General features: G+C 41.1%; 1 protein-coding gene and 1 long non-coding RNA gene across 4 annotated transcripts in view; one reads left to right on the top strand and one right to left on the bottom strand.

The window, feature by feature from the left end:
* Positions 1-72: 72 nt before the first annotated feature.
* LOC309492623 (uncharacterized protein) lies at positions 73-26,692 on the bottom strand. 3 transcript variants are annotated; one of them, XM_082161637.1, is made up of 9 exons: positions 26,576-26,692; positions 5,377-5,508; positions 5,133-5,267; positions 2,385-2,409; positions 2,247-2,279; positions 2,091-2,126; positions 1,875-1,962; positions 1,698-1,765; positions 73-1,334 (listed from the first exon to the last, which is right to left on the bottom strand). In XM_082161637.1, exons 2-9 carry the CDS (start codon positions 5,497-5,499, stop codon positions 1,261-1,263), a joined length of 582 nt encoding a protein of 193 aa, XP_082017763.1. In that variant the 5' UTR covers positions 5,500-5,508; positions 26,576-26,692; the 3' UTR covers positions 73-1,260. The 3 variants fall into 3 exon arrangements, with proteins under 3 accessions (XP_082017763.1, XP_082017762.1, XP_082017764.1); XM_082161636.1 differs by lacking the exon at positions 26,576-26,692 and adding an exon at positions 23,193-23,330 and having other exon boundaries at positions 75-1,334; XM_082161638.1 differs by lacking the exon at positions 26,576-26,692 and adding an exon at positions 23,193-23,330 and having other exon boundaries at positions 96-1,334; positions 1,698-1,754.
* Positions 5,894-27,870, top strand: part of LOC309492842 — a 66,909-nt gene continuing 44,932 nt past the window's right edge. The window contains exon 1 of the long non-coding RNA XR_014203725.1: positions 5,894-6,081. This is a non-coding gene — a long non-coding RNA (uncharacterized lncRNA). The remainder of the gene's footprint in view (positions 6,082-27,870) is intronic.

The raw sequence follows: 27,870 nt of genomic DNA, 5'->3' as shown, positions 1-27,870 counted from the left end.
GGCTTCGGACGCTGTTATGTTACAATATGTCAGTCAAATGAACCCTCAACTTCAATTCAGCCTATATATCCAAACAATGACACGACACTCATACCAGTTTTACAGTTTTAGTAAAGTTATAACTCTGCACTTTTATGCTCTGCATCGGTCATTTATACTTTGATATTTTTGTGCAATAAAACATAATCATAAGATAGGCTATAAGATAAAGCAAACTAGTATTTTTTCCACTGTATCTATTTGGCTACATTTGTTGCCCAATTAAAAACATTTTAAACTAGACAATTCATTATGAATATTTAGTTTGGGATAATTTGTCTAATTTGTAACACAAATAGGAGTTTGTATTTGCATTTTTATTATTATTAATGTTTCCCAGATGTTGCAGTAATATCAACACTTACTTTCACTTTCATTATTTCATCAGTGACAATAGCGCCCTCTTGTGCCCTACATATTCAAATAATGTCATTTCTGCATGTCATTATTTTGTTACAATTTATATGAGTTTCTTCTGAACTGTGATGCTTTCTGGGAGGAAAAGATTGAAATTAAGGTTATTTGTTGAAAGCTTCATATTTTAAGGGGTAATTTTCACTGGTTTAAATGCACATCACTACACATTTTCCACGTATGTTTAAATGTTTGTTCTACGACACAATATCAATAAACTGCAGTCATTTGGTTCTTTAAAACATTTCTCTCCTGTTTTCAGCACTGAAACATGAACAGAATCAATAAAACATGTGCAGAGATTCAGACCTATCTGTACTGTAGAAGTTTGGTACAATTCTGGGCATTGTTAGTATCGGGTAATTTGCCAGATACAGCCTTGGATCCATTAGCGCCTGCACTAAGCCATCTGGCTGATATCTCTAAATATGCTCTAACTTTAATAATGTTCAACCAAGGGAAAAAAGGCTTCTGGGGGGTGTTGGGCTCGAGGTCATGGTGCAAAGGACTCTAGGTTGATTTTACACTGAACCGTCCCTTTAAAGGGTACAAAAAAAAACTTGAATTATTGTTTTGTTGACTTCTAAGTGACATCAGGGCCGTGCACAGACATTTTGAGGGGCAGTTGCCTAAACCAAAAAAGGGGCACTAAGGGGGTGGTTGCTTGTTGACACAAATTATCCAGTTAGTACAAAAGAGAAGACAGAACACGCTCAAATACATGTTAGACTTTATTGTAGATGTTTTGATAAGGAAAGATCTTCATAACCTCATATTTTATGATGTCTTTTTCAGAAGATCAGAGCGTCATTCTTGTCCACATGCATTACGAAGTTTAGTTTTCACCAGCTTCAACTTCGAGAATGGGCGTTCAACAGTGGCTGTTGAGACAGGTAGTGTTGCAAAGATTTTCAGCAGCTTAAAAAGTGTATGTACCCTAGGTGTATGTAATGTATGTACAAAAGTGTATGTACCCTAATGTACCCTAATGAATAACAAACGTGTTACAATCATATTTAAATACTTAAATACAATTGTTAGGCTTAGTGCTAATTCAATTTATGTTCTTGTAATATAATTACTCTTCCATTCAAATAATTTAATGTCTATCTTTCTTGTTATCAAAAAAAGAGCACATTTGATTCATTGTAAATGTAATGGAGTGAATCTCAAACTGAGAGAAAGAAAGGCTGGGAATTGAACCCATGATCATCATCTAGTGGTGAACTACAGGATTCACTCACCTGTTGTCTGTATCATCATCAGTCTGACAGATGAACCACCCTTTTCTCTGAAGACATCTGACAACACACTGAATCTGATTATTACATATTATTATATCATTTTTAGACGGTTAAGATACTGCAATCTGATGATGAAGGTGAATATGATGACATGAACTGAGATCAGTCTGGACTCACCTGAAGATGTTTTTACACAGTATGAAACAAATCAAGAGCAGAATCATGATGATGATGATGAGAAGAACAGAAATCCACCAGAACTGATCTATACAAGCCATTCACAAACAACAAAATAATACAGCTGATCCCCTCAATTAATGAACCAATGAAATCAGCTGATCTATAATGATTAATCAATATTAAAGTTTATGTTTAAAGCTCTTGATGTTTTACCTGAGATCGGGAGAGACGGAGTCACTTCATTCACATCTTTAAAACACACCACGATCACAAATATCAGACAATATGACAGAAAACATTCACACTGGATTGAGTCTGAATCAGTGTTTTATTAGTGAATTAGACACACGTTTATCAGCTGAAACTCACCTGAGTTTGGAGTCGCTGCAGTTTCATTCCTCACTGAAAAACACATTCACAATCATCAAGATTCTCTTACAGGAGATTCAGTTCAACACAGAGTCTGATTCAGGACACACTGATGTTTTACACAAGAGTCTCTCTCACCTCTGAACAGGGTCTCCATACTAAACTGTGATGAAAGAAACAAAACATTAAAGCAGCATTTATAGAGTTTCATTAAGGAATAAATATGAATTATTGTTTGTTTAGTGTTCTTATGAACTGCAAGTCTAATGATTCATAATTAAATCAAAATAACATTATCATAATTGCTGTGTGTTTAAATAGAGTGGTGCAGGTATGACGTTACTAGGATTAGTTAGTCTTCCTAGAATTGTCCGGGAAGCAGACACACTCTGTCAGTTTAAATCTAGTCTATATATATATATATATATATATATATATATATATATATATATATATATATATATATATATATATATATATATATATGTGACCCTGGACCACAAAACCAGTCTTATGGGTATTTTTTTTTAAATTGAGATGTATACATCATCTGAAAGCTGAATACATAATATTTCCATTGATGTATGGTTTGTTAGGATAGGACAATATTTGGCCGAGATATTGTAAATCTGAAATCTGAGGGTTCAGAAAAATCGAAATATTGAGAAAATCGCCTTTAAAATTGTCCATTTCTATTGGCGATAGTGCTGCATCCATTCACAAAAAATAAATGTTTTATATATTTAAGATGGGAAATTTACTAAATATCTTCATGGAACATGATATTTACTTAAAGGGACTATGTGTAGCTTTTTAGGTATTTTATTATCTAAAGTCTATATTTTTATTCATAAATATGCCCTCAATGGTGTACAAATACCTATGCCAATGTTCAGACTAATCCTCGTAAACGAAGAATTTATTATCTTTATATACATGGGACGGGTAGGTCCACGGAGGCTTCCATGTAGTTCCGCCATCTTGAAAAACTATAATAGCAGAGAGGGACAAAAAGTACTAGGCCAACGCGTTTCCACAACGCGTTTCGTTCAGAGCCAGCGTCACGTGACTGAAGCCAGCAGAAGCGGAGGAGCAGAGCAGTGAGAGGCGCTTGTCACTGCACCGGCAAGTTTAAAAGGCTGCACTGCACGGTTATTTATACACCGTTCATTCATACATATGCTGAGTCACAGGATAAGGAGTCCTCGTCGTCGAAAAAGTCCAAAATAGATCGTAAAAGGAAACGTGACCGGAGATTACAAAAACAAGGGTTAATGTCGGGATAGCTAACGCAGGAGAAAGCTTTCAAAAGAGACCCTGAAGTTGCCTGCTTTCTTCTCGACAGGTAAGTCAATGTTACGGTCTTAATTACAAGCTTTTTTTTCATTGCTTGGTTGTGTACTTTATTATATAGACAGTAGAACATTTATAGTTAAAAGTTAAACAGGCTCTTTGATGAATAGCAGCTATTGAGTAAAGTAACGTTAGAGAAGGCTCTGATGATGATGATGATGATGATATCTAACAATGCACATACTTCAAAAAATATAACGAGTAAAGGCGGCATTACTACTAATTACCATAGTTAATGTTTTTCACAGTCAGTAATTGATAACTGTAACATTCTTTTTTCGTTGTTTCAAGTTTCAGTTTGTTTTAAATAACAAACATGTTCACCCGAAGAAAAACTCGAAGTGCTATTATAAGACATCCTGTCATAGCTTTTTGGTACATAACGGCTACCGTAGATGCAACGCGCATTTGAAAAAGTGAGGCGCTGGAGAGCATTATTCGTTTGAATGCAAAATACAATTTCACCACTAGATGGGAGAAATTCCTACACAATGTCCCTTTAATATCCTAATGATTTTTGACATAAAAGAAAAATCTATAATTTTGACCCATACAATGTTTTGTTGGCTATTGCCACAAATATACCCGTGCGACATAAGACTGCTTTTGTGATCCAGGGTCACATATATATATATATGTTTAATCCCATACACAAAAGAAATATATTTGAAATATATTTTCAGTATATATTTGGGAATATATGCAAATATTAGAAATTGGCCCAATTAATATATTTTACACTTAACAGCATATATTTTTGTTATATTTCAGAATATATTTCAATGTATTTGGAATATATGCCACATATATTTTGACACATTTGGGGACCCATACAGAAAAAAATACATTGAAATATATTCTGAAATATAACAAAAATATATGATGTTAAGTGTGAAATATATTTATTGGGCCAATTTCAAATATGTGCATATATTCCAAAATATATACTGAAAATATATTTCAAATATATTTCTTTTGTGTATGGGATGCCTATTAGTCTCCTCAGGTGTCTCTGGTTAACCACGCCCCTTGTTATCTTGTTTAGCTTGTTTGCCTCTGTACTTAAACCCTGTGTCTTGTGTCAGTGTTTGTGGGTTCTTGATATTGTATGTTGGTTGTTCTGTTCCCTAGTCTGAGTCTGTTTAAATAAACTGTGCTGGATGTGGATCTGGATTCTGCCTCTGCTTCAACCTCAGTGTTACAATAAAGAGCCTGTAAAAGAGTTCACGTTCAGCGTGATGACGTTTAATCTCCTCGACAGCCTCTGTAGTCCCATTTAGCCACTTATTAGCATTAGCCTTTTTCAAGACACATAACAGCTTTAAAAACATCACGAGTGGGTAATACTGATGTATTTTATGTCGTGGAATAAAACGTGAAAGTTTTCAGCCATTTAACCAAAACTCCATTAAAAAAACTTAAAGTGCTAAAATGCAACTCGCTTCCGCGACTTGGCCTACAGAGAGATTTCATTCCTGCACCACTCTATATGACAAGTTAACAGAGGAATGTTGAGAGAGAGAGTTGATTTACTCCACTAGAATGACACTGAATCTCATGACGAAGCTCCTCCACACAGCGAGACGTGACGAGACGATCAGATGAGACTGAAATACCAGGATCCATCAGTGTTTCAGGATATGATGGATCTGCTATCAGACGCCCATCCTGAACACACCAAACACAAGAAGATCAAGTGTGAGTGTGTATGTGTGTGTGAGTGAGTAGCTATGTATAATAGTGTAGTTTGAGGACAGAAACACACACACGCACACACCTCTGAATACCAGCTCTGATCACAGTCGGGAATATTGGTTAGATTCAGTATATTAGACTGAAGTCTGTATTCAAACCCGCCGTCAGTCTGAATCTCTGCACATGTTTTATTGATTCTGTTCATGTTTCAGTGCTGAAAACAGGAGAGAAATGTTTTAAAGAACCAAATGACTGCAGTTTATTAATATTGTGTTGTAGAACAAACATTTAAACGTGGAAAATGTGTAGTGATGTGCATTTAAACCAGTGAATATTACCCCTTAAAATATGAAGTTTTCAACAAATAACCTTAATTTCAATCTTTTCCTCCCAGAAAGCATCACAGTTCAGAAGAAACTCATATAAATTGAAACAAAACGATGACATGCAGAAATGGCATTATTTGAATATGTAGGGCACAAGAGGGCGCTATTGTCACTGATGAAATAATGAAAGTGAAAGTAAGTGTTGACATTAACATCTATGGGAAAACATTAACAAAAAATGTAAATACAAACTCCTATTTGTGTAAAAAATTAGTCAAATTATTCAAAACTACAGATTCATAATAAATTGTCTAGTCTAAAAGATTTTTAATTGGGCAACAAATGTAGCCAAATAGATACAGTAGAACAAAACACTAGTTTGCTTTATCTTATAGTATCTTATGATTATGTTTTATTGCACAAAAATACCAAAGTATAAATGACCGATGCAGAGCATAAAAGTGCAGAGGGATAACTTTACTAAAACTGTATAACGTTATTGATTATGACAGTTAAGAGTAGAACATTTGACTGTGAAAATAAATTGAGCGTCAGTCAGTGAGATCTGAGTGAAAAACTTGTTTTTCTTAAAAAAAAAATGTTACCCCGTTTCCTACCAAAAATATGTTAAGCATATAAAATAAACATATTTAAACCATGATCGGATTCTAGTCAAAATTTGTAGAAAAAAAAAAAAAAAAATACTCCGGAAACTCGCTGGGCTTCAGCGCGTGTTAAATAGGCTATGACATCACGACAATGTAGTTTTTCTGAAATGAGATTTGCTCGAAAGAAGGATTAAAGGAAGATGAAAGAAAGAAAGATGAAAAAAGAATGAAAGGAGGCGGATCATTAGAGATTTTTTTTTATTTATTTTTTTATTAATTACAAAATCTGAATACAACAAAATGGCACAAGTCAGTTATTATACCAAGAAATTACAGGCATGAAAGGCTCAACACAAATAAAGGAGAAAATAAATAAATAAAAATAAATAGATTAAATTAAATTAAAACAGGTTATACAATACTAACAACTTATACAATTTTATCGCACTTCGATTTTTCATTTTTGAGAGGGCATCTGAGAAGTATTTTAATTCGTTTCTAAATATAATAAATAAAGGAGGGGATTTAAAGAATCTACATTTATGTATAAAGTAATTAGCTAAAAATATAATGTTGTTAATTAAGTCAAATAATCTACAACTATCATTGGTTATTCCATACATTATATTTTGCAAAGTGAAGGTGAAACCATCAGCCACCACCTCTTTTTCTATCATCCAGTCCTGTAATGTTATCCAGAAGGATTTAGAAAAGTCACATGAAAAAAATATATGTTCTGTATCTTCAGAGAGACAATAACACAGATGACAAGGCACGTTTTCAAAACTAAATTTTAAATTCAGAAATTTATTGGACGGATATATATCATTTAGAATCTTAAAGTGTGTCTCTTTTGCTTTGGGGGGAAGAGGAAATCTTAAATAAGCTGTTCTGAAATATGTGACAGTATCTTTATCAAATGTATGATCTAATTTATTTCTTAAAATTTGACAGGGGTAGCAGGATTGGATGATAACTTGTCTTATGTATCTGTTAGTGCAAACTAGTTTATTTTCAAATTCAATATCACCAACATATAGCGACGGAAGAACTGGCGTGATTTTTGAGTATGATAAAGAACACTTCAATAACATTTTTATTCCAGAGGGTATTGCATTGATAACTGTAAAAAACTGTTTTGGATGACAGGCAAATCCGTGTTTTAGAGTGAAGGCATTGTAATCCAAGATGTTACCATTCTCATCCATTAGGTCCATTACAGACCAAATATTCCTGCTTAACCAGTCCTCGTAGAATAGAGACTTGTTTCTATGTAAAATGTATCTGTTATTCCACAAAGAAGTATTGTGGGGTGTAAAATTATGTTTATGTGCCAGTTTCCAAAATAATAAAACTTGTTGGTGGAATGCTGATAGCTTCATCGGGAGTTTGGGTAAATCATAGTCACATTTGAGTAGAAAGTGAATTCCACCCAGTTTACAAAATAAAGCTGAAGGCACAGTATACCAAAAGCTATCAGTGTTACATAAAAACACTTGAAGCCACTTAAGCTTTAACAAAATATTCATACTCTCAAATTCAATCACATTCAAACCACCTTGTTCATATGGCTTGATAATATCAGATTTTTTTATATAATGGGTTTTGTGCTTCCAGATAAAATCATACATTCTTTTATTACTTGTTTTTATAATAGCTGAAGAGGGAGCTAAAGCAGAGGCAGGATAAATCAATCTAGATAAGTATTCAATTTTGGATAGAAGAATTCTTCCAAAAATTGAAAGATCTCTCTGCAACCAGCAATTCAAGATTTTATTCGCTTTTTGTAACTTATTTTCAAAATGATCCTTTATGCAAGCCTTCAAGTCTCTGGTAATTGAAATACCTAAATATTTCACGGTTTCTTTCACTGGAATATTAAATAAAGAAGTAACTTGATTAGGGTGAAGTGCCATAAGCTCACATTTGTCCAAATTCAATTGAAGTCCTGAAGCCTTAGAGAAGGAATTAACTAGAGAAATAGCCAGAGGGATTTGGTCTTTGTTTTTAAAAAATAATGTTGTGTCATCTGCTAGCTGACTGATTGCTAAAGTTTTTCCAAATACATTTAATTTCTTCACTGATAAGTCATGCCTAACCAAAGTGGACAGCATATCTGTAGCCAAAATGAATAAAAGAGGGGATAGCGGGCAGCCTTGCCTTATTCCACGACTAATCGGAAATCTTTGTGTAGTACCAAAAGGAAGAGAAACTGAGCTGTAGTGAGCTGTAGTGAACCAAAATGCTGTAGTGAATTAAAGAGAAAAGCATGTTCTATCATGTCAAAGGCCTTCTTAAAGTCTAAAAATAAAATTAATCCATCATCCTCTATCAAGTGACTGTACTCCACCAAATCCATAACTAATCTGATATTATTATGAATAGATCTTCCTTTAAGAAAGCCTGATTGTGACTCGTTGATTAACTTATTTATGCCCTCTTTTAATCTGTTAACATATATATGTGAGAAAATTTTATAATCATTGTTGAGCAATGTAATTGGACGCAAGTTATCTACATATCTCTGGTCTTTATCTGGTTTAGGGATTAAGGTAATCAAACCCTGATTCATAGTGGGGGCTAAAGATTCATCTTCTATAGATTCAACAAAAGCATTAAATAACAATAGTTTAATATCATTCCAAAAAAATGTATAAAAGTTAGCTGTGAGGCCATCAGGGCCAGGAGATTTGTTTATCTTAAGATTTTGAACTGCTAAATCAAGTTCTTCAATACGCAAGTTAGCATCACAATGATCTCTCCAATCATTGTCAATATGAGGAATGAAATTTGTTATTTTATCAAAGAAATCATTGCACTCTATTGGGGAGAAGTTGGAAGAATACAGGTCACTGTAAAATTGATGGATTTTCTTACTTATTAGAGAAGGTTCCGTGCTTTCAGTACCATTTATCATTAATGATAGGATTGCATTGTTTCTAAATTTGAGAAACTCCCATCTGGCTTTATGAGAATTGAAGTTACTATTTTTAACTTCTAAAATTAAATATTTTACTTTATCACAGAATCTCTTATTATTAAGTAAATCAGAATTGAATTTCCAATATCCCTTATTTCTTGAAGTGTTGCGGTTCGGTTTAACTGATAGATAAATGGTACAGTGGTCCGTCAAAGGCGCTGCTGAAATAGCGCAGTCTTTAACAAATAGAAAGAAGTTATCTGAAATAAGCCAATAATCAATTCTTGACATGCTGGAAGCATTAGGTCTTATCCAAGAGAACTGTCTGAGATTAGGATTGAGATATCTCCACACATCTATCAATTTAAGATTAGTACAAAAATGGGAAATTAAAGGATTTGGCCGAGAAGTATTGCTTTTGGGTGGATGTCTATCATGCGTCTCATCTGGTACCATATTAAAGTCACCACCTATGACAATATTATCTGTTGGGTATAATCTCTTTAAATCAGAGATTACAGAAGATACCTCAAGTAGTAGATTTTGATTCAGTTTAGAATTATTGTGGCCATATATATTAATTAAAATGAAAAAAATATTTTCAATGTCTAAAACTACCGCTAGCCAATGTCCACTGAGATCAGATCTAGAAGAAATTATTTTCCCTGGACAATTATTAAATAAAATTGCAGCTCCTGCCGAGTGGGAGGATCCATGGCTAAATAAAATTGTATCTCCCCATTGACTGGACCAAAAAGCAGCATCAGTTACAACAGAGTGCGTTTCTTGTAGAAAAATACAGTGAGAGCCACTACCTTTACAATATAAGAACATTGCCTTTTGTTTGACCTTGTTTTGAATGCCCCTAACATTTAGTGACATGAACGACAACGGCAATTTAACTGGAAACATTTAAAACAAAAATAAAAAAAGAGAAAGGGAAAATATAAAAAGCGAAAAGTGTGCAAGCACTTGTATGAGAAAGAACAGAAGTTTCACCAGGTTGTGTAGCCACGAACCTAGAACATACCTCACAACCTAGAGTCTCTCCAAACAGTCATATCTCACACCATCCTACCCATAAACAGTTCGAGTACACGATTATGTCGAGTCAATGCGTCTTCCTTCTATGTAACCGAACGGTCCTCTGTAGTACGCTTTCTTTCCTGCTTTATGCGCCTGATCGATCAAAGGCCACAGCGCAGCACGGGCCAGCCGGTCCTCCTTCGTAAAATCCTCCGTGAATCTGACTCCGCGATCCCGACAAACTGATGAGTTCTTAGTTGATTTCCACATTTCATCCCTGTACTTCCTCATGGTAAACTGCACAATCATCTGCCTTGGTTTCCCCGGTTCCTTCTTTCCGATTCGGTGCACTGTGTCAACGACGTCTTCTAATTTCTGCACAAGATGCGGAGCGATTTCAGCAATAAGACCAATCACCTCCCGACGGGGATCCTCTTCAGGCCTCTCCTTCATGCCGTTGATCCGGAGGTTCCATCTTCTTTTATATCGCTCGAGTTCAGATGTTCTGTTCTCCAGGTCTTTGTGTGATGTTGTTAAATTCAGCAGCGATTTTCTCGTCTCTTGGCACTTTTCTTTGCATTCTTTAATTTCCGCGGCATTGAACTCTACAGCCTTGGAAATCTCTGCGATCATGACACTGTTCCTCCGCATTTGATTGGCCATTTCTTCAAATTTTTCGTCTTGTGAGTCAAAACGAGCTGTCAAAGAAGTGATGGCTTGCAGCAGAGTTGCATTGGTGACGTCATCTTCGCAGGATCTTATTTTTTTCAAGGTGTTTGCTTTAGTAGGGGTTAAATGGGACGAGTCACGACGTTTAACTGCAGGATCGGTCTGTACCTCCATCTCTGAATCGACTGAGACCGGAGTTGGAGTCGAGCCATGAGCCGGAGGGATGATAATCTTCGGATGAGTAGATTGCTGTGAAGATTTTCGCATTTTGAGGACTCAAAACACACCCGGACTATTTAAATTATACTTTAGGTAGGTGTAAATGAGACTTTTGTACTTTTCAAAACAAAATCGGGAGATTAACTAGGCAGCTCGGTACAAACACATGTGTTCAGCCCGCCATCTTAGCCGGAACTCCACGCGGTCTGTAACTTTAGTGCCAATTATTATCACGGATCATTAGAGATGAGAAACTCCCAATAAACGCAATCCGCGAATAAGGGGCGCGCCACGAGTCACGATCTTGTCAGTTCTTCGTGAACTTCTGGGAGGAACGGTGCAGATCGCTGGTGAGGAGCCGGCAGGAACCACTCGTCCAGGCGGCTCGTTCAGGAGAAGCCCAGTGAGACCGAGCTCCTCGAAAGCTTCGACAGGACTCGGATAAGCTCGAACGAGACGAGGCCGCTCGCATCGCACGAGGGCCGCTGGTCCTATGGGGTGAGATTTCGGTCACAATTCTGCGCGCGCAAGATCACATTTTGAGCGTGCAAAAGGCCATTTCGCACGCGCGTGAACTGAGTTTTGCGGAGAAATGTTCGTCTCGCAGATAAGAAAACATTGCGAGCGAACGAAAATCAATTTTGCATTTAAAATAAGTATTTGGATGTGCGCGGACGTTCTCTTTCGCGTGTGCAAAGTTTCACTTTCTTGCTCCTTTCATACCAGCCGTGAGCGCTCTCTAAGCGCAGACGGCTCGCTTGCTCAACACAACCCAGCGTTAACAATATGCCATAATTCCAGCCAATCAGAGACGAGACTGCTAAATTCTGATTGGCTGGCTTGAAAACCAATCACAAGACTCCCTGCATCACCGACTGCGGAAGAGAACTAGTGCAGTTGAGTAAAGTTGGCAGTAAATTCACAGATTCGAACTTCCCGGGTCAATAACTCGTGAGCTAAACGTTGTTACTGCACAAATAACACCTCTTTTTAATCGTAGTAATGTAGACAAGCAGCTACAACCTAATTTTCCTCCAAACGAGCTTTCCCTCGCAGTGGACAAAATACATTGATCTCTATGCGCAGGCGGCAGCGAGACATATCCGAAGGGACCGTCTGAAAAGTGCAAAACCCGAAAAGCGTTACTACGAAAACAATCAATAACTTCACTGTCACACACTATAGTGTCATCAAATTCAGTTCACACATCACTGCTGTTCTGATGGTTATACTACAACACTTATTTTGTATAAATATCGTTTTGCATATTTTTTATGATTATTATTTATGAAAAATATTCAAAAACTTCACTGTAATTCACTGTATTGTTGGCAAATTCAGTTCACACATCACTGCTGTCCTGATGGTGGTTATACTACAAGACTTATTTTGGGAAAAATACAGATTTTAAATTGTATATACTATTGTAAATGTAGAAGTTTTATGATTTTTATGAAAAATATTCAATAACTTTACTGTAATTCACTGTATTGTTGCCAAATTCAGTTCACACATCACTGATGTCCTGATGGTTATACTACAACACTTATTTTGAAAAAAAATAAAAAAAATAAAGTTGTATATACAATTGTAAATTTATGATTTTTTTTAATGATTTTTATGAAAATATTCAATAACTTCACTGTAATTCACTGTATTGTTGCCTAATTTAGTTCACACATCACTGCTGTCCTGAAGGTTATAGCCTACTACAACACTTATTTTGGAAAAATATATATTTTAAATTTTATACAGTTGTAAATGTATAAATGTTATGATTTTTATGAAAACTATTCAATAACTTTACTGTAATTCACTATACTGTTGCCAAATTCAGTTCACACATCACTGCTGTCCTGAAGGTTATACTACAACACTTATTTTGGGGAAAATATATTTTAAGTTGTATATACAATTGTAAATGTATAATTTTTATGATTTTTATGAAAAATATTTAATAACTTCACTGTAATTCACTGTATTGTTGCCAAATTTAGTTCACCCATCACTGCTGTCCTGATGGTTATTCAACAATCGAATCTGTGAATTTACTGCCAACTTTACTCAACTGCACTAGTTCTCTTCTGCAGTCGGTGATGCACGGAGTCTTGTGATTGGTTTTCAAGCCAGCCAATTAGAATTTAGCAGTCTCGTCTCTGATTGGCTGGAATTATGGCATATTGTAACGCTGGGTTGTGTTGAGCAAGCGAGCCGTCTGTGCTTAGAGAGCGCTCACGGCTGTATGAAAGGAGCAAGAAAGTGAAACTTTGCACACGCGAAAGAGAACGTCCAAATACTCCAAATACTTATTTTAAATGCAAAATTGATTTTCGTTCGCTCGCAATATTTTCTTATCTGCGAGACGAACATTTCTCCGCAAAACTCAGTTCACGCGCGTGCGAAATGCCCTTTTGCACGCTCAAAATGTGATCTTGCGCGCGCAGAATTGTGACCGAAATCTCACCCCATACCGACCAGCCAATAGCGCGCGAGTGAGTCTCAGCACTGTTATGGCTGTGCGAAGCACTGCGTTACTTTATAAAGGCTTCAGTATTCGGAGAAAAGGAGTTTCCCATCGCGTCTAGCAAACGCAATATGAAGGACCGCTCGAAAGTTTCTGCACGGCATTCCCTTCAGTGCATCAGATATCATTATTTTATATTCCTGTTCAGCACTTCTGTGTCAGTGGAGGTGCTGTAATATTTAATTTAATAATTTTATTCACATAAATAACCAACACACCTGCCTAAAAATGTCAGTGAATTGTGAAGAACTCGATCGACAGATTGAAGCTCAAGTCTGCAGGAAGAAATTAAATTTGAATAAATAGAAATAGGATTAAACACGGCTATACTGTGTACACATTCATTAGCATATGTAGCCACTGACACAATTTCTAATAAAACTTCTTCTAAAACAGGATTTCTAAATATATTTTTTCACAGGCGAGTTAAATATCGTGCATCAGACAGTGTGTTGTGGAGAATCGCTTATTTGCAGAATCGAGTGAAAAGAGTCACACGTAATTTCACGCAGGTTATAGAGCGAGTCCCGCCCAGCTCGTGAACAGAACCAGAGTCAGAGTTGAGTCAGTGCCTGAAGATAACGATGAACTTGGTGGAAGAGCAGGAGACTGACTGAAACATGTCGGGGGAAAAGAAAACATAAATCAGGGAACCAGAAACGCCATGAAAAGAAGGAGAGGGAGGCCATGAGAGGTCACGACACATTGCATTATGCTCAATAAAACACGAATACAACTTGAATGAATACAATTATTAGATGTATTTATATAAAATTATTAGATGTATTTATATAATATTACCGGTTCCATATTATCTTTATCAGAAAATAAGACAATAAATTATTTTCTTTTTTTAATGTGACTGCATTCTTGTCCATTTCTAAATGTTTACTTTTTGATTTATGAATTATAACAGACTAATTGAAAAAAAAAAACATTATTTTGCTGTTACTTTTTTTTTATTGTTTTTATTATTTAACAATTTCTTGTTTTTGTGAATTTGTATTACTAGCTGTAATGTTTACATTTTAACTTTTAGAATAAAGGTTTTACAACAACAACAACATCACCATCTTCTGTTATATGTGAGCCTCCATGCTCATCTATTGTACAGTATCTGATATTGGTGGAGGGTGGAATTTCACTTCCATTCTTTCGGGGTATATCAATAATAAAATATACACCGTATTAATAAAACAAACGAAATTAGACGAAATTAATGTGGTGAAAAATAATCACTCTGAAACCTATTGATTTACACAAACTGAGAAAGTCAAAGAGCGTTAGGTTGTGCCCCGCTCTCCCCTAAACATACTTTTTTTTTTCCCCCATGAAACATTAGACGGAATTATGTTTGACAATATTAAACAAATACTACTAATCATTTATTAAACTGCTAAACACAAAATCTTGTAAATCTGCAGAACGGATCAATGTCAAACTCGTAAAGGTGAGACACTAAAAACAGTGTTTTTCACTGTCAAACAAATGATCTCCACTTCAGCAGCTTTACACACACCAGACTTTAGTGTTATTCTTATCTGGACTAGTATATTCTGAAGGGTTTTACAGAGGGGTTTGTTCATATATAATTTTCCTGATTTAATTCCTAAAAAAAATGTGATTTTTATATTTTATTTTTGGCTGTTGACAGTATTTTCTGATTTGTGGAGTGATAAGAGACATCCAAAATCCCCTCTTTAAAAACCTTTGACGCTAATAAATCAAAAAATTAAACAGGAATTTAGAACCTGACTTCATCCAATGTTCTGATTAGATAACGCATAGTTTGCATATTTAAATAATTAAAAGACGCGCTTATTCACTCCATGTTGTTTTTTCGTGTAAATATTTTTCACGCAGACATTCTTGTATTAAAAATCTCTTTTTCATATCAAACATCAGTCCACATATTTATGAAACACAGCTGATACCTGAAGTGAGTGATGATGGAAGATGAAGAGCAGAACCAAACTCTTCCTGTTGATGCTGGATGTGGAGAATCAGCTTTAATGAGCAGAAAAACGTACTCGGTTACTAACGTAACCTCGGTTCTCTCTAGAAGAGGGAACGAGTACTTGCGTAAGAATATCTTACGCTAGGGGAAAACCTCTTTTCCTCGAGATATTGAAGCCAAAAATTATCCTTAATTTTGCAATAATGTAAAACGCATTGCGGCAGCATGCAGACATGGGCGAGACAGCTCGCGCGCCCATAGGCTGCTCTGCGGCAACTGCATCAGCCTATCGATAGAGGCCCCTCATGACGTCAGAACCAATGAGGGCGCTTCGCGCCCAATACGTCATGTCCCGCCGAAAGCGGGTGGGGCTAGGGCTATAAATACGGCCCTGAGAGGCTGGTTTGGTCAGTTTTTTCATCGCTGAAGCGAATCAGAACGTGACGCATGCACGGCAAGATACGCAAGTAGCCTACTCGTTCCCTCTTCTAGAGAGAACCGAGGTTACGTTAGTAACCGAGTACGTTCTCTTACGAGAGGTTCTCTCGTACTTGCGTAAGAATATCTTACGCTAGGGGAACACAGTGTAAAACGCCGTGCGTGCTTGAGACATAACACTAAAGTCCCAAGGGCAGGTGCCCGGGGCTCATATAGTGCCTAATCACAAGGGACTCACAGAGAATCCGGGAAGAGGGGCTGGAATAGCATCATTCCTGTAATATAGAGCTCGGATAAGAGCGTATTCTATCAAGTGTTCCACACAGCCAGGGCGAACACGGCCTGGACTGATAGATATATGGGGGACTTACGCACTGCCCACAGAAGTATATATACGATCAGTGATCGACGCTCTGGCGGTTTCAGCATCCTGAGCCGATAGGATTCGGGCGGGCCATACTGAAAATCTAGACCGAGAGCAATCTAGCTTGTAAAGCGGGGACCTCGAGGTTATAAAACCTTATAAATGTAGACGGGGAGGCCCAGCCTGCCGCCATACAGATATCTTGCAAGGCAATCCCACTGGACCAAGCCCACGACGAGGCCATGCCTCTTGTGGAGTGCGCTTTGACACCTATCGGGCATTGCAGGCCCTTGGATGTGTAAGCTAGCGCTATAGCATCAACTATCCATCTGGATAGACTCTGTTTTGACGCAGCTAGTCCCTTAGAACGTCCGCTGAACAAAACAAAGAGCTGCTCCGTCTGTCTGAAAACAGATGAGCGAGACACATATGCTCTTAATGCCCTAACCGGGCAAAGGAAGCCTGCGTCCCCTTCCTCCTCAGATACCGGCAGGGCCGACAGGGAGATAACCTGTGCCCTAAACGGTGTGTTGAGGGATTTAGGAACATATACGTGCTTTGGTTTGAGTATGACTCTCGAGTCATTCGGTCCAAACTCCATACACGTCGCGCTCACTGAGAGCGCTTGCAAATCCCCTATGCGCTTCACTGAAGCGAGAGCCAGAAGAAACACTGTTTTGAAAGACAAGAGTTTCAGGTCTATTGACTGTATTGGCTCGAATGGGGCACCTTTCATGGCTTCCAGAACCGTGGAAAGGTCCCAAACGGGAACTGAGGGTGGTCTGGGAGGGTTCAGCCTCTTAGCTCCTCTAAGGAAGCGAATGACCAGATCGTTCCTTCCTAATGACTGGCCAAGCGGTGGTTCAGCGAACGCTGCTATGGCCGCCACATAAACTTTGAGCGTGGATGGGGTTCTGCCCCTATCCAGAAGCTCTTGTAAAAAGGAGAGAACCTCTGGCACTCCACAGCGTGAGGGTGAAGTGCCACTCGCTGTGCACCAGCTAGTAAACACAGACCATTTTGAGGAATAGAGCCTCCTCGTAGATGGAGCTCTAGCCTGTGTGATCGTGTTTAACACTCCCGCTGGGAGGTTAACGGGTACCCGTTGATGGCCCACACATGTAGGGACCAAAGCTCCGGGTGAGGATGCCAGATCGAGCCGTTTGCCTGCGAGAGGAGATCCCTCCTCACCGGTATCGGCCACGGGGCGGTACTTGTCAACTGCATCAGGACTGGAAACCAGGCTTGGTTTGTCCAAAATGGAGCGACGAGTAGCACCGGGCATCCGCTCTCCCTGATTCGCTCTAACACCTGGGGTAGGAGCGTGACAGGGGGAAACGCATAGAGCGGGCAGCGGGGCCAGACGTGAGCCAGCGCATCCCTGCTCTTGGAGAAGAATTCCTGACAATGAGCGTTCTCTTGAGACGCAAATAGGTCTATTTTCGCTCTGCCAAATGTCCTCCATAGCATTTTGACTGTCTGTGGATGTAAAGACCATTCTCCTGCCGGCAGATTGTTTCTGGACAGTCTGTCTGGTCCCACATTCAGATGGCCGGGCACATGCGCTGCCCTGAGCGAGCGCAGATTGTGCTGGGCCCAGACCAGGAGGTGTTCCGTCAGCCTGTGAAGGATTCTGGATCTGATACCTCCCTGGTGATTTATGTAAGCTACCACTGACATGTTGTCCGAACGGACCAAGACGTGGCGTCCTTTTATCTGGGGACAAAAACGCCTCAGCGCGTTGTCGACTGCCATCATTTCCAGGCAGTTTATATGCAGAAGCTTTTCCCGTTCCGACCACTGGCCGAATAACGGTCTGCCCTCGAGCAGCGCTCCCCATCCCGAGGTTGAGGCATCCATAGACACCACCTTTACACTCGAGGAAGTCCCCAGGCTTACACCTGACCGGTACCAGTCGGTCACTGTCCAAGGTTTCAGAGCTGCGACGCATTTCTGATCGACCTTGAGGCGCGCGAGACCGGAGGTCCACGCTCTGCGCGGCGCGCGCGCTTTCAGCCAATACTGCAGCGGGCGCATGCGAAGCAGACCCAGCTGAAGCACTGAGGATGCTGAAGCCATGAGACCCAGCATCCTTTGAAACCTTTTGAGCGGGACTAAAGCGCCGTGGCGAAAAAACTCTGTCATGCGCTGAATACTTTGTCTGCGCTGCGGCGACAGCTGTGCTGTCATAGACAGCGAGTCCAGATCTGTGCCCAGGAAAGATATTTTCTGACTGGGAGACAGCGAACTCTTCGCCCAATTGACTGTGAGACCTAAATTCTCGAGGTGATCGAGTAATATGGTCCTGTGTTCTACGAGCTCCGACTGTGATTGAGCTAGAACCAGCCAATCGTCCAAATAATTCAGCACTCGTATGCCTCGGAGCCTGAGGGGTGCGAGCGCTGCATCCATGCACATCGTGAATACGCGAGGTGCCAGGGATAGGCCAAATGGCAGGACTGTGTACTGATATGCCTGGTCCTCGAAGGCGAATCTCAAAAATCGCCTGTGACGTGACGTTATTTGTATTTGAAAATAGGCGTCTTTCAGATCTATCGACATGAACCAGTCCCCTTGGCAAATTTGCGAGAGGATTTTCTTGGTCGTGAGCATTCTGAACCGTCGTTTCAGAAGTGCTTTGTTTAGTCGTCTTAGATCTAGAATGGGTCTGAGACCCCCGTCCTTCTTGGGTACCAGAAAATATCTGCTGTACAAACCCCCTTCGCTCTGAGCTTGTGATAAGGGTTCTATAGCCCCTTTGCTCAGTAACTTCGCTATTTCGGCTCGAAGTAGGTGAGCTACTTCCTTCTTTACCGGAGTCTCGATTCGCGCCGCTTTGCGCTTTGCGCTGTAGCGAATAGCCTCTTTTTATAATGTTCAGCACCCATTCTGATACACCTGGGAGCTCTGCCCACGCTTTCGCGTGAGTGGCTAGGGGTAGAATGATATCTGGGCTCTGGTCGCAATGTAGTGGCGAGCGGAGAGCAACGGTGTGCTGTAACATGAGCGCCGCGTTCGCAGCGTGTGAGACTGGGGGCGCGCTGATCACAGCGGGCAGCCTGCCCGCTCTCAGCTCTTCTGCAGCGGTGCGCTGAGAGAGAGCGAGCGCGGTGAGCCCCGTGGGGTGTAATATGTCTGTGAGCGAATGAGGGCGCGGGACAACGGGCCCATCTATAACGCTGAAAACACCGTCTGTTTGTGCAGACTGTATGTGTGTTGGTTTTGTTTTTACAGAAACCGTGAGACATGTAGCATGTAGTGTTTGTGGGCACTGGGACATGGGCACAATCACTACATTTGGTGCACAACCGACATGAGTCGATTTTATTCGTGCGGGCCGTGTGTGGCGGGCCGTGTCTGTGTGTAGGAATGGGCACTGGGCAGTGGGCATTTTTACTACACTCATAACACCATCGGCCGTGGCCGGAATACCAGAAAATACACTCTTTTTGGGATTTATCTGGGTCGCCGTAAAAACGGCGTTTGTGTGCAGGCAAGCGGGCTGTGCTGCCGACTTGTTTACTGCCGAATACGCTGGAACAGTCGCAATTACTGGAACTGAGCGAGCGAAAATTTTTGGTGGAAGTCCGGCCGCAGCGGGACTTGAACACCGTCGCTTCCGTAGACTGGCCTAGGAAGATTTAGAGGCCTCGGGCTTTACCTCGATCTTTGGCCGTGGCCCGCGCGGCGGCCGGCAGAGCGGGAGCGCGGTCTCTGATCCTTGGGCTGTCGGCGCTGAGGGTTGCGGCTGGGAGCTGCGAGCAGACGGCTGTTTTGAGCGACCTGCTGCGGAGCTTGAGCGCTTGGGCAGGAAATGTTTCATGGCCTGCGATGTTTTCTGAACCTCGTCGAATCTGTCTGCGAAGTCCTTGACAGACGATCCGAAGAGGCCAGCGGGGGAGACGGGGGCGTCGAGAAACGTAGAGCGTTCCGAGTCCGACATCTCCGAGAGCGTTAACCACAGGTGTCTCTCAGCAACGGTGAGAGAAGCCATGTTCCGCCCCATGGCCTGCGCGGCGGATTTAGTGGCGCGAAGGGCGAGATCCGTCGCGCTCCTTAAATCCGTTAGGCTCACAGCTTCCGGTCCTTCCTCGTCCATTTTTCGGAGAAGGTCGGCCTGGAAGACCTGGAGTATGGCCATTGAGTGTAGCGCCGAAACAGCCTGCCCGGCGGCGGTGTAAGCGCGACCGTGCAAAGCTGAGGTAGTGCGGCAGGATTTAGATGGCAGCGCCGTCTTAGCACGCCGTCCAGCAGAGGGCGGGCAAAGATGGGCGGCTACCGCTTCCTCGACGGGAGGAAGAGAGTGGTACCCTTTTTCCTTAGCACCGTCAACTACGGAGAATGCTGCGGAAGCGGGGGTACGCACTCTAGCTGAAAAGGGAGCGCTCCAAGACTTAGCGACCTCTTCATGAAGCTCAGGAAGGAAGGGGGCTGGTCTTGAAGGCTGTGAAGTACGGTCCCTTTGCAGAAAACAGCCGTCCAGGCGGTTGAGTGCAGGCGGCTGGGGCGTCGACCACTCAAGGCCGAGGCTCTCGACGGCCTGCTCGAGGAGACGCATAAGCTCCGCCTCAATGCTGGCTCTCTTCCCAGACGGCGGGTGAGAAGATGGTGCGAGGTCCGCGGAGCTCGACCAGTCCTCACTGCCCGACGCTAGGATAGAGCAACTGTCGTCCTCCACCCGTACGTCTTCTCCGTAATCCTCAATGGCGGCAGACGGCGACCGCTGACCGGCGGTGAGAGACTCGGGTGAAGCAGGCGGCGAAGCTAGCGGGCGCACCGGCGACCTTTCGCGGGATGGAGGAGGTTCAGGGACCCGCTGAGCGCGGCGCTTTTTACGGCGCGGCAGCCCGGCGGGCGAAGACGCAGCTTGGAGAAAGAATGCCCGGCGAGTCCGCAGAGTCACCATAGACATTAACTCGCAGTGAGGGCAGCCGCCCTCGGCGAGCGCGATAGCTGCGTGTTCCTCACCCAGGCAGGAAACACAGATGACATGGTGGTCCCCGTCGCTGAGTGGAGCTCGGCATGAGCCGCAGGAAGAACGAGGCATCTTGAAAAAGACGCTTCGTGCTCTTTTAGGAAATAAGTGGGCGTGTCGCAGCGTCAAACACACACACAGCAATGAAAGGATATAGGTACGCCGGAAAGCGTCAGCAGGAAGGCGACTGAAGGCGGCGAGTTGTCGACCGGCAGCTTCAGATGCAGATAAATCCCGCTGGGTGCTTGAGTCAGACGGCGCGGCTTCCTCTCAGGATCCAGCGATGCGTAGTCCGCTGAAGCAATGAAAAACTGACCAAACCAGCCTCTCGGGGCCGTATTTATAGCCCTAGCCCCACCCGCTTTCGGCGGGACATGACGTATTGGGCGCGAAGCGCCCTCATTGGTTCTGACGTCATGAGGGGCCTCTATCGATAGGCTGATGCAGTTGCCGCAGAGCAGCCTATGGGCGCGCGAGCTGTCTCGCCCATGTCTGCATGCTGCCGCAATGCGTTTTACATTATTGCAAAATTAAGGATAATTTTTGGCTTCAATATCTCGAGGAAAAGAGGTTTTCCCCTAGCGTAAGATATTCTTACGCAAGTACGAGAGAACCTCTCGTAAGAGAACATCCCAGACTTCAACATTTCACGATTCAAAGTAGCTGAATAACTAACCATCTGAGATTTCGGAATAGAGATAAAGGTTAGGATCATAACTTTCAGGAATATTACAGCACAGTGAGTGTATATTAGCACTGTTTGTTTTTGGCATCTGATAGAGCTTTTGGACTTGGAAACAGTCAGACTTAACAAGCATACTATTATTTTTTGTTGTTGTGTTTTTTTTTTTTATTTTTTTTTTTTAATCTTTGCACTTTTGGTGATTTTAGGTAATTTGGTGTTGGTATTTGGCAAAGCTCAAATGCCACTTCGAATGCAATCGTAGAAGTGGATAAATACCTTACAGAGACAAACATAAAGAGAGCTTAAGACCCGAATATACCCCCACCTACAGTATATAAATTGGCATTACAGTTTCTTTGTACCCCGCCTCCTCTGTACCATGTGAAAGAGTGTTCTCTAAGGCTGGGGAAGTACTGTCTAAGAGGAGAAACAGACTCAGCCCCAACACTGTGAAACAACTTTCATTATAAAAATTATTAAAAACTTTATCACCTTTCTGTCATTCCTACAGTTACATAAGCACTATCAGTAACAAGTGCCATAAGCACATTTAATAACAGATGATCCTATCAGACAATGTTCTATTATGTGTGTGTGTGCATGCGTGTATAGAGAGAGAGAGAGAGAGAGAGAGAGAGAGAGAGAGAGAGAGAGAGAGAGAGAGAGAGAGAGAGAGAGAGAGAAGGCCAACATTAAATCTTATTTAATCATATAAGCTTATATTATATTTTATTGTCACACTTTAATGGGAAATGAATTTATTTAATGAACAAATCAAACACAAACATGTAAGGCTTTTATTTGTACACATAACATTGAAACTTGAAACTATGGAGTGTGTTGTGGTTGCTTCATCTGCCAGAGCTTCTAACACAGGCTTCTGACTGCTTTATTTTTAATAAGCACCAGATGGCGCTGTTCTCAACACACTCGAAGCTTTGAATCTTTTCCTGGAACAGTCAGGGGAAAGATTCATGAGGCTTCATTTCCCCATCCCTAAAGTGTATGTATTAAAATGGATCTAAAATATGTACCATATGAACCATAGTTGTAGCTCCCCCCAGTAATTCCACGAGCAAGGTTAAATTCACTTTAACAGCAAACTATAGTCTTTGTATAGATATCACTGTTTTCCACACAGCAACACAATCCACATTAATCACATACAATATAAAAGACAAACTTACTTCATTGGCTGCTTATTACCAAAGGAGAACTTAATCTTGCATCTCGTGATATTTTCTGTAACTTCAGATGAGTAAATTAACTTAAATACTCTTTAGAAATGTGGAACACAGCTTCAACTTGCCATGCGGTGTAGACAACTTCCTGAGTCTTCCTGTGCTTTTCATAATAAAAGTCTCCACTCAAACAGCTCTTTACAAAGCAGTTTCAAATTAAAAGTCTTTAGCAAAATAATTAAATAAACATGAAATATTAACTGACTTCTCTGTCAGTTACATTCCCACCAAAGCACTTTCTTGTGATTTTTGTAACTTAGTGACATAACTTTTAATAAAAAATAGTATGGACTAACCCAAGGAATGGTAGACACAAGGTACGCTTTTAATCTGCTTCAATCAGGGTAACTATTTTCTGGATGGGCCTTTCGAGGTAAGTCGGTTTAGTAACACGTGTAACGCTTGGACCGGATAACTCGAGAGAAATCGAGGGAAGAAAGAGCTTGAAGGCGAAAAAGGCTGTATCACGCACGTTTAATGATAAGTGCACAGGCAATGCAATCCTCTCATACATGAGAGCTGCTCTTTCTTAGCGTCACAAAACTCTACAAATAAAATATACAGGAAAAGGGTAGAGCACGTCTAGCATCTACAATGGTCTTAACTCATTCTTCTCTCACATCTCAAAACAACGTCATCACGCAAAGTACACATCATGAGTGACGTAACCATCTCTCTTAAAGGGCACACTGCACTATAATGTGATAAGCATGAATACACAGTAACGATCGTTACAGATTCCCCCCGGCAAGAAAAGGCTGTCCCAGCCGTACACAACATAAGCACATAACTGGCATACATGTCAGCATGAGCAACACATTACACAGTAGGCTATACCCTCCCAAAGCATTCTCACAGAAAACAAAAAAACCTGTGACAATATACCATATGTGCAAAATACAATTTTCCTTTTTCTTTTGAACATAACCTGAACTTAGGAACCACTTCCAAATGTACATGTTTATATTCCCTTATTATACCAAACATTTCGGAAGATACATTTCAAACATCGCATTCAAACCATCAAACACAATACTACTTAAAATCCAATCTGTCAGTATGATACTCATTAGTCCATCCCCTGTCTGACCAACCAGAAGTAATTCTAGGGGCTAACCTAGGTCTGAGATTGTAACAAGGACTCTCTGGGGCAAAGTCAAAGTCAGGGTGGCATGTACTACCTCTAGACTCAATGTCATGAACAGCGTCAGTGAAGTCGTCACAATCAAAGTTCTCATCGTGTAGAGCAGTGTATGTCTCCTGAGATATGTCCCCATTCAAGTGAGTTGTTTGCTGACATTCATCAGATGCATCAAAGGGCGTTTCAGATGCAGACTGAGGCACATCCATCATGTTACTGTCACACAAGTTTCGAGCGTGGAAAGGCTGCATATTTACAACATGAAAGACTCCAGCATCCTCACCAGTGTTCAACTTTGTAAGCCTATAGTTCACGTCAGACAAAACTTTAGTGACACGGTATAGACCAGAGTACAAGGGTGCTAACTTAGCCGTAAAGTTGGCTAACGCATCCGACTTAGGGTGAGTTCTCACTCTGACAAGGTCACCAACGTTATAAGAAGCTGATCTGCGCCTCTTATCATAGTGCAGCTTTCTTTTTTCGTGACCGGCATCCAGAGCTAACTTGGCATGATGGTGCGCTTCTTTCAGCGACAACCTCAAGCGTTCAGAGTACGGGATTTCAGTCTCCTCCATCCCAATCCAGGCTGGTTGAGTGACCAGATCTAGTGAAGTGTCCAACTCTCTCCCATATAACATCATGGCCGGAGTTTCACCCGTGCTTTCATGAGGTGCAGTCCTTAGTGCAAAGCAAATTTGTGGGATATATCTGTCCCAGGACGCGTGTTTCTCATCCACGTACGCTCTAATGGCTGTTTTGAGAGTACGGTTCACCCTCTCTTTTGCATTAGTCTGCGGGTGATACGCAGTAGTCAGTCGATGTTCAGTTCCCAAGGCAGTAAGCATCCGTCCAAACAGTTCACTCACAAAGGGGGAACCTCTATCCGAAATCAAGTAAGTGGGGGCCCCGTGACGGGAGAAAACTTCACTCAGCAGTTTACTGGCAGCTACTTGAGCCGTGGCTTCTCGTACAGCAACTATCTCGACCCACTTTGAAAAGTAGTCAACAAACACCAAGATGTGAGCATTTCCTCTGGATGTGCGAGGTAAAGGGCCAACGAAGTCCACACCCACATACTCCCAAGGCTTCTGAGGCTGAATGGGAACCATCAGACCGGAAGGCTTTCTCTGGCTTGGTTTCGTCAATTGGCAAACTGTACAGGATGTCACATATTTCTTTACTTCTGATGCCATTTTGGGCCAGAAGAATCTCATTCTCAGTCGGGCTAAAGTCTTAGTAATTCCCAGATGACCTGCCGTAGGATGATCATGATAATACTTTAGCAAGGTATCTTTGAGCGACTCTGGAGCGTACAACTTCAACTCTTTCAAAGGGTGGATACCGCAAGCATGTTTTGGATCATTGAAGTATAACAGACCATCCTGAATGGAATACTCGGAGCATTGATCAGTGTCACCTTTTTCAAGCGCAGCCTCCATTTTACGGAGAAGTTCACCTGTGACTGGATCATCCAGTTGGAGCTGTCTTATATGAGAACGATCTGTAAGAGTCACAGAAGAGAGTGTTCGAAGATCAAGACCACCAATCACAGCGTACTCAGGTAGTATATCCATCAGCGGCTCCTCAACATCTAGTGGATTTCTAGACAAGGCATCAGGCACTTTGTTTCGATCACCAGGCCTGTGAACAATGTCGAAATCGAAATCCTGAAGGCAGAGAGACCAACGAGCTAGACGTCCAGTGGGATTCGGACGTGACATTAACCACTGAAGTCCACTGTGGTCAGTGAAGATGGTGACGTGGAGACCCTCAACGTAAGGTCTAAAGTGCTCAAGGGCCCAAATCACCGCAAGGCACTCCTTTTCAGGTGTGGAATAAGGCTTTTCGGCTTTATGTAAGGCTCGACTCGCGTAGGCCACAGCAACATCTCTACCATTTTCATCTTTCTGCATCAACGCAGCTCCCAGGCCCGCATCACAGGCCTGGGAGATTTCCCATTTCAGGGGAAAGATTCATGAGGCTTCATTTCCCCATCCCTAAAGTGTATGTATTAAAATGGATCTAAAATATGTACCATATGAACCATAGTTGTAGCTCCCCCCAGTAATTCCACGAGCAAGGTTAAATTCACTTTAACAGCAAACTATAGTCTTTGTATAGATATCACTGTTTTCCACACAGCAACACAATCCACATTAATCCCATACAATATAAAAGACAAACTTACTTCATCGGCTGCTTATTACCAAAGGAGAACTTAATCTTGCATCTCGTGATATTTTCTGTAACTTCAGATGAGTAAATTAACTTAAATACTCTTTAGAAATGTGGAACACAGCTTCAACTTGCCATGCGGTGTAGACAACTTCCTGAGTCTTCCTGTGCTTTTCATAATAAAAGTCTCCACTCAAACAGCTCTTTACAAAGTAGTTTCAAATTAAAAGTCTTTAGCAAAATAATTAAATAAACATGAAATATTAACTGACTTCTCTGTCAGTTACATTCCCACCAAAGCACTTTCTTGTGATTTTAGTAAATTAGTGACATAACTTTTAATAAAAAATATTATGGACTAACCCAAGGAATGGTAGACACAAGGTACGCTTTTAATCTGCTTCAATCAGGGTAACTATTTTCTGGATGGGCCTTTCGAGGTAAGTCGGTTTAGTAACACGTATAACGCTTGGACCGGATAACTGTGAGAAATCGAGGGAAGAAAGAGCTTGAAGGCGAAAAAGGCTGTATCACGCACGTTTAATGATAAGTGCACAGGCAATGCAATCCTCTCATACATGAGAGCTGCTCTTTCTTAGCGTCACAAAACTCTACAAATAAAATATACAGGAAAAGGGTAGAGCACGTCTAGCATCTACAATGGTCTTAACTCATTCTTCTCTCACATCTCAAAACAACGTCATCACGCAAAGTACACATCATGAGTGACGTAACCATCTCTCTTAAAGGGCACACTGCACTATAATGTGATAAGCATGAATACACAGTAACGATCGTTACAGATTCCCCCCGGCAAGAAAAGGCTGTCCCAGCCGTACACAACATAAGCACATAACTGGCATACATGTCAGCATGAGCAACACATTACACAGTAGGCTATACCCTCCCAAAGCATTCTCACAGAAAACAAAAAAACCTGTGACAATATACCATATGTGCAAAATACAATTTTCCTTTTTCTTTTGAACATAACCTGAACTTAGGAACCACTTCCAAATGTACATGTTTATATTCCCTTATTATACCAAACATTTCGGAAGATACATTTCAAACATCGCATTCAAACCATCAAACACAATACTACTTAAAGTCCAATCTGTCAGTATGATACTCATTAGTCCATCCCCTGTCTGACCAACCAGAAGTAATTCTAGGGGCTAACCTAGGTCTGAGATTGTAACAAGGACTCTCTGGGGCAAAGTCAAAGTCAGGGTGGCATGTACTACCTCTAGACTCAATGTCATGAACAGCGTCAGTGAAGTCGTCACAATCAAAGTTCTCATCGTG

The sequence above is a fragment of the Leuciscus leuciscus genome, assembly GCF_965113295.1.
Source record: "Leuciscus leuciscus genome assembly, chromosome: 1".
In the NCBI taxonomy this organism is placed as follows: Eukaryota; Metazoa; Chordata; class Actinopteri; order Cypriniformes; family Leuciscidae; genus Leuciscus; species Leuciscus leuciscus.
The sequence above is the reverse complement of the archived record's forward strand: the minus strand, read 5'-3'. Positions and strand labels throughout refer to the sequence as shown.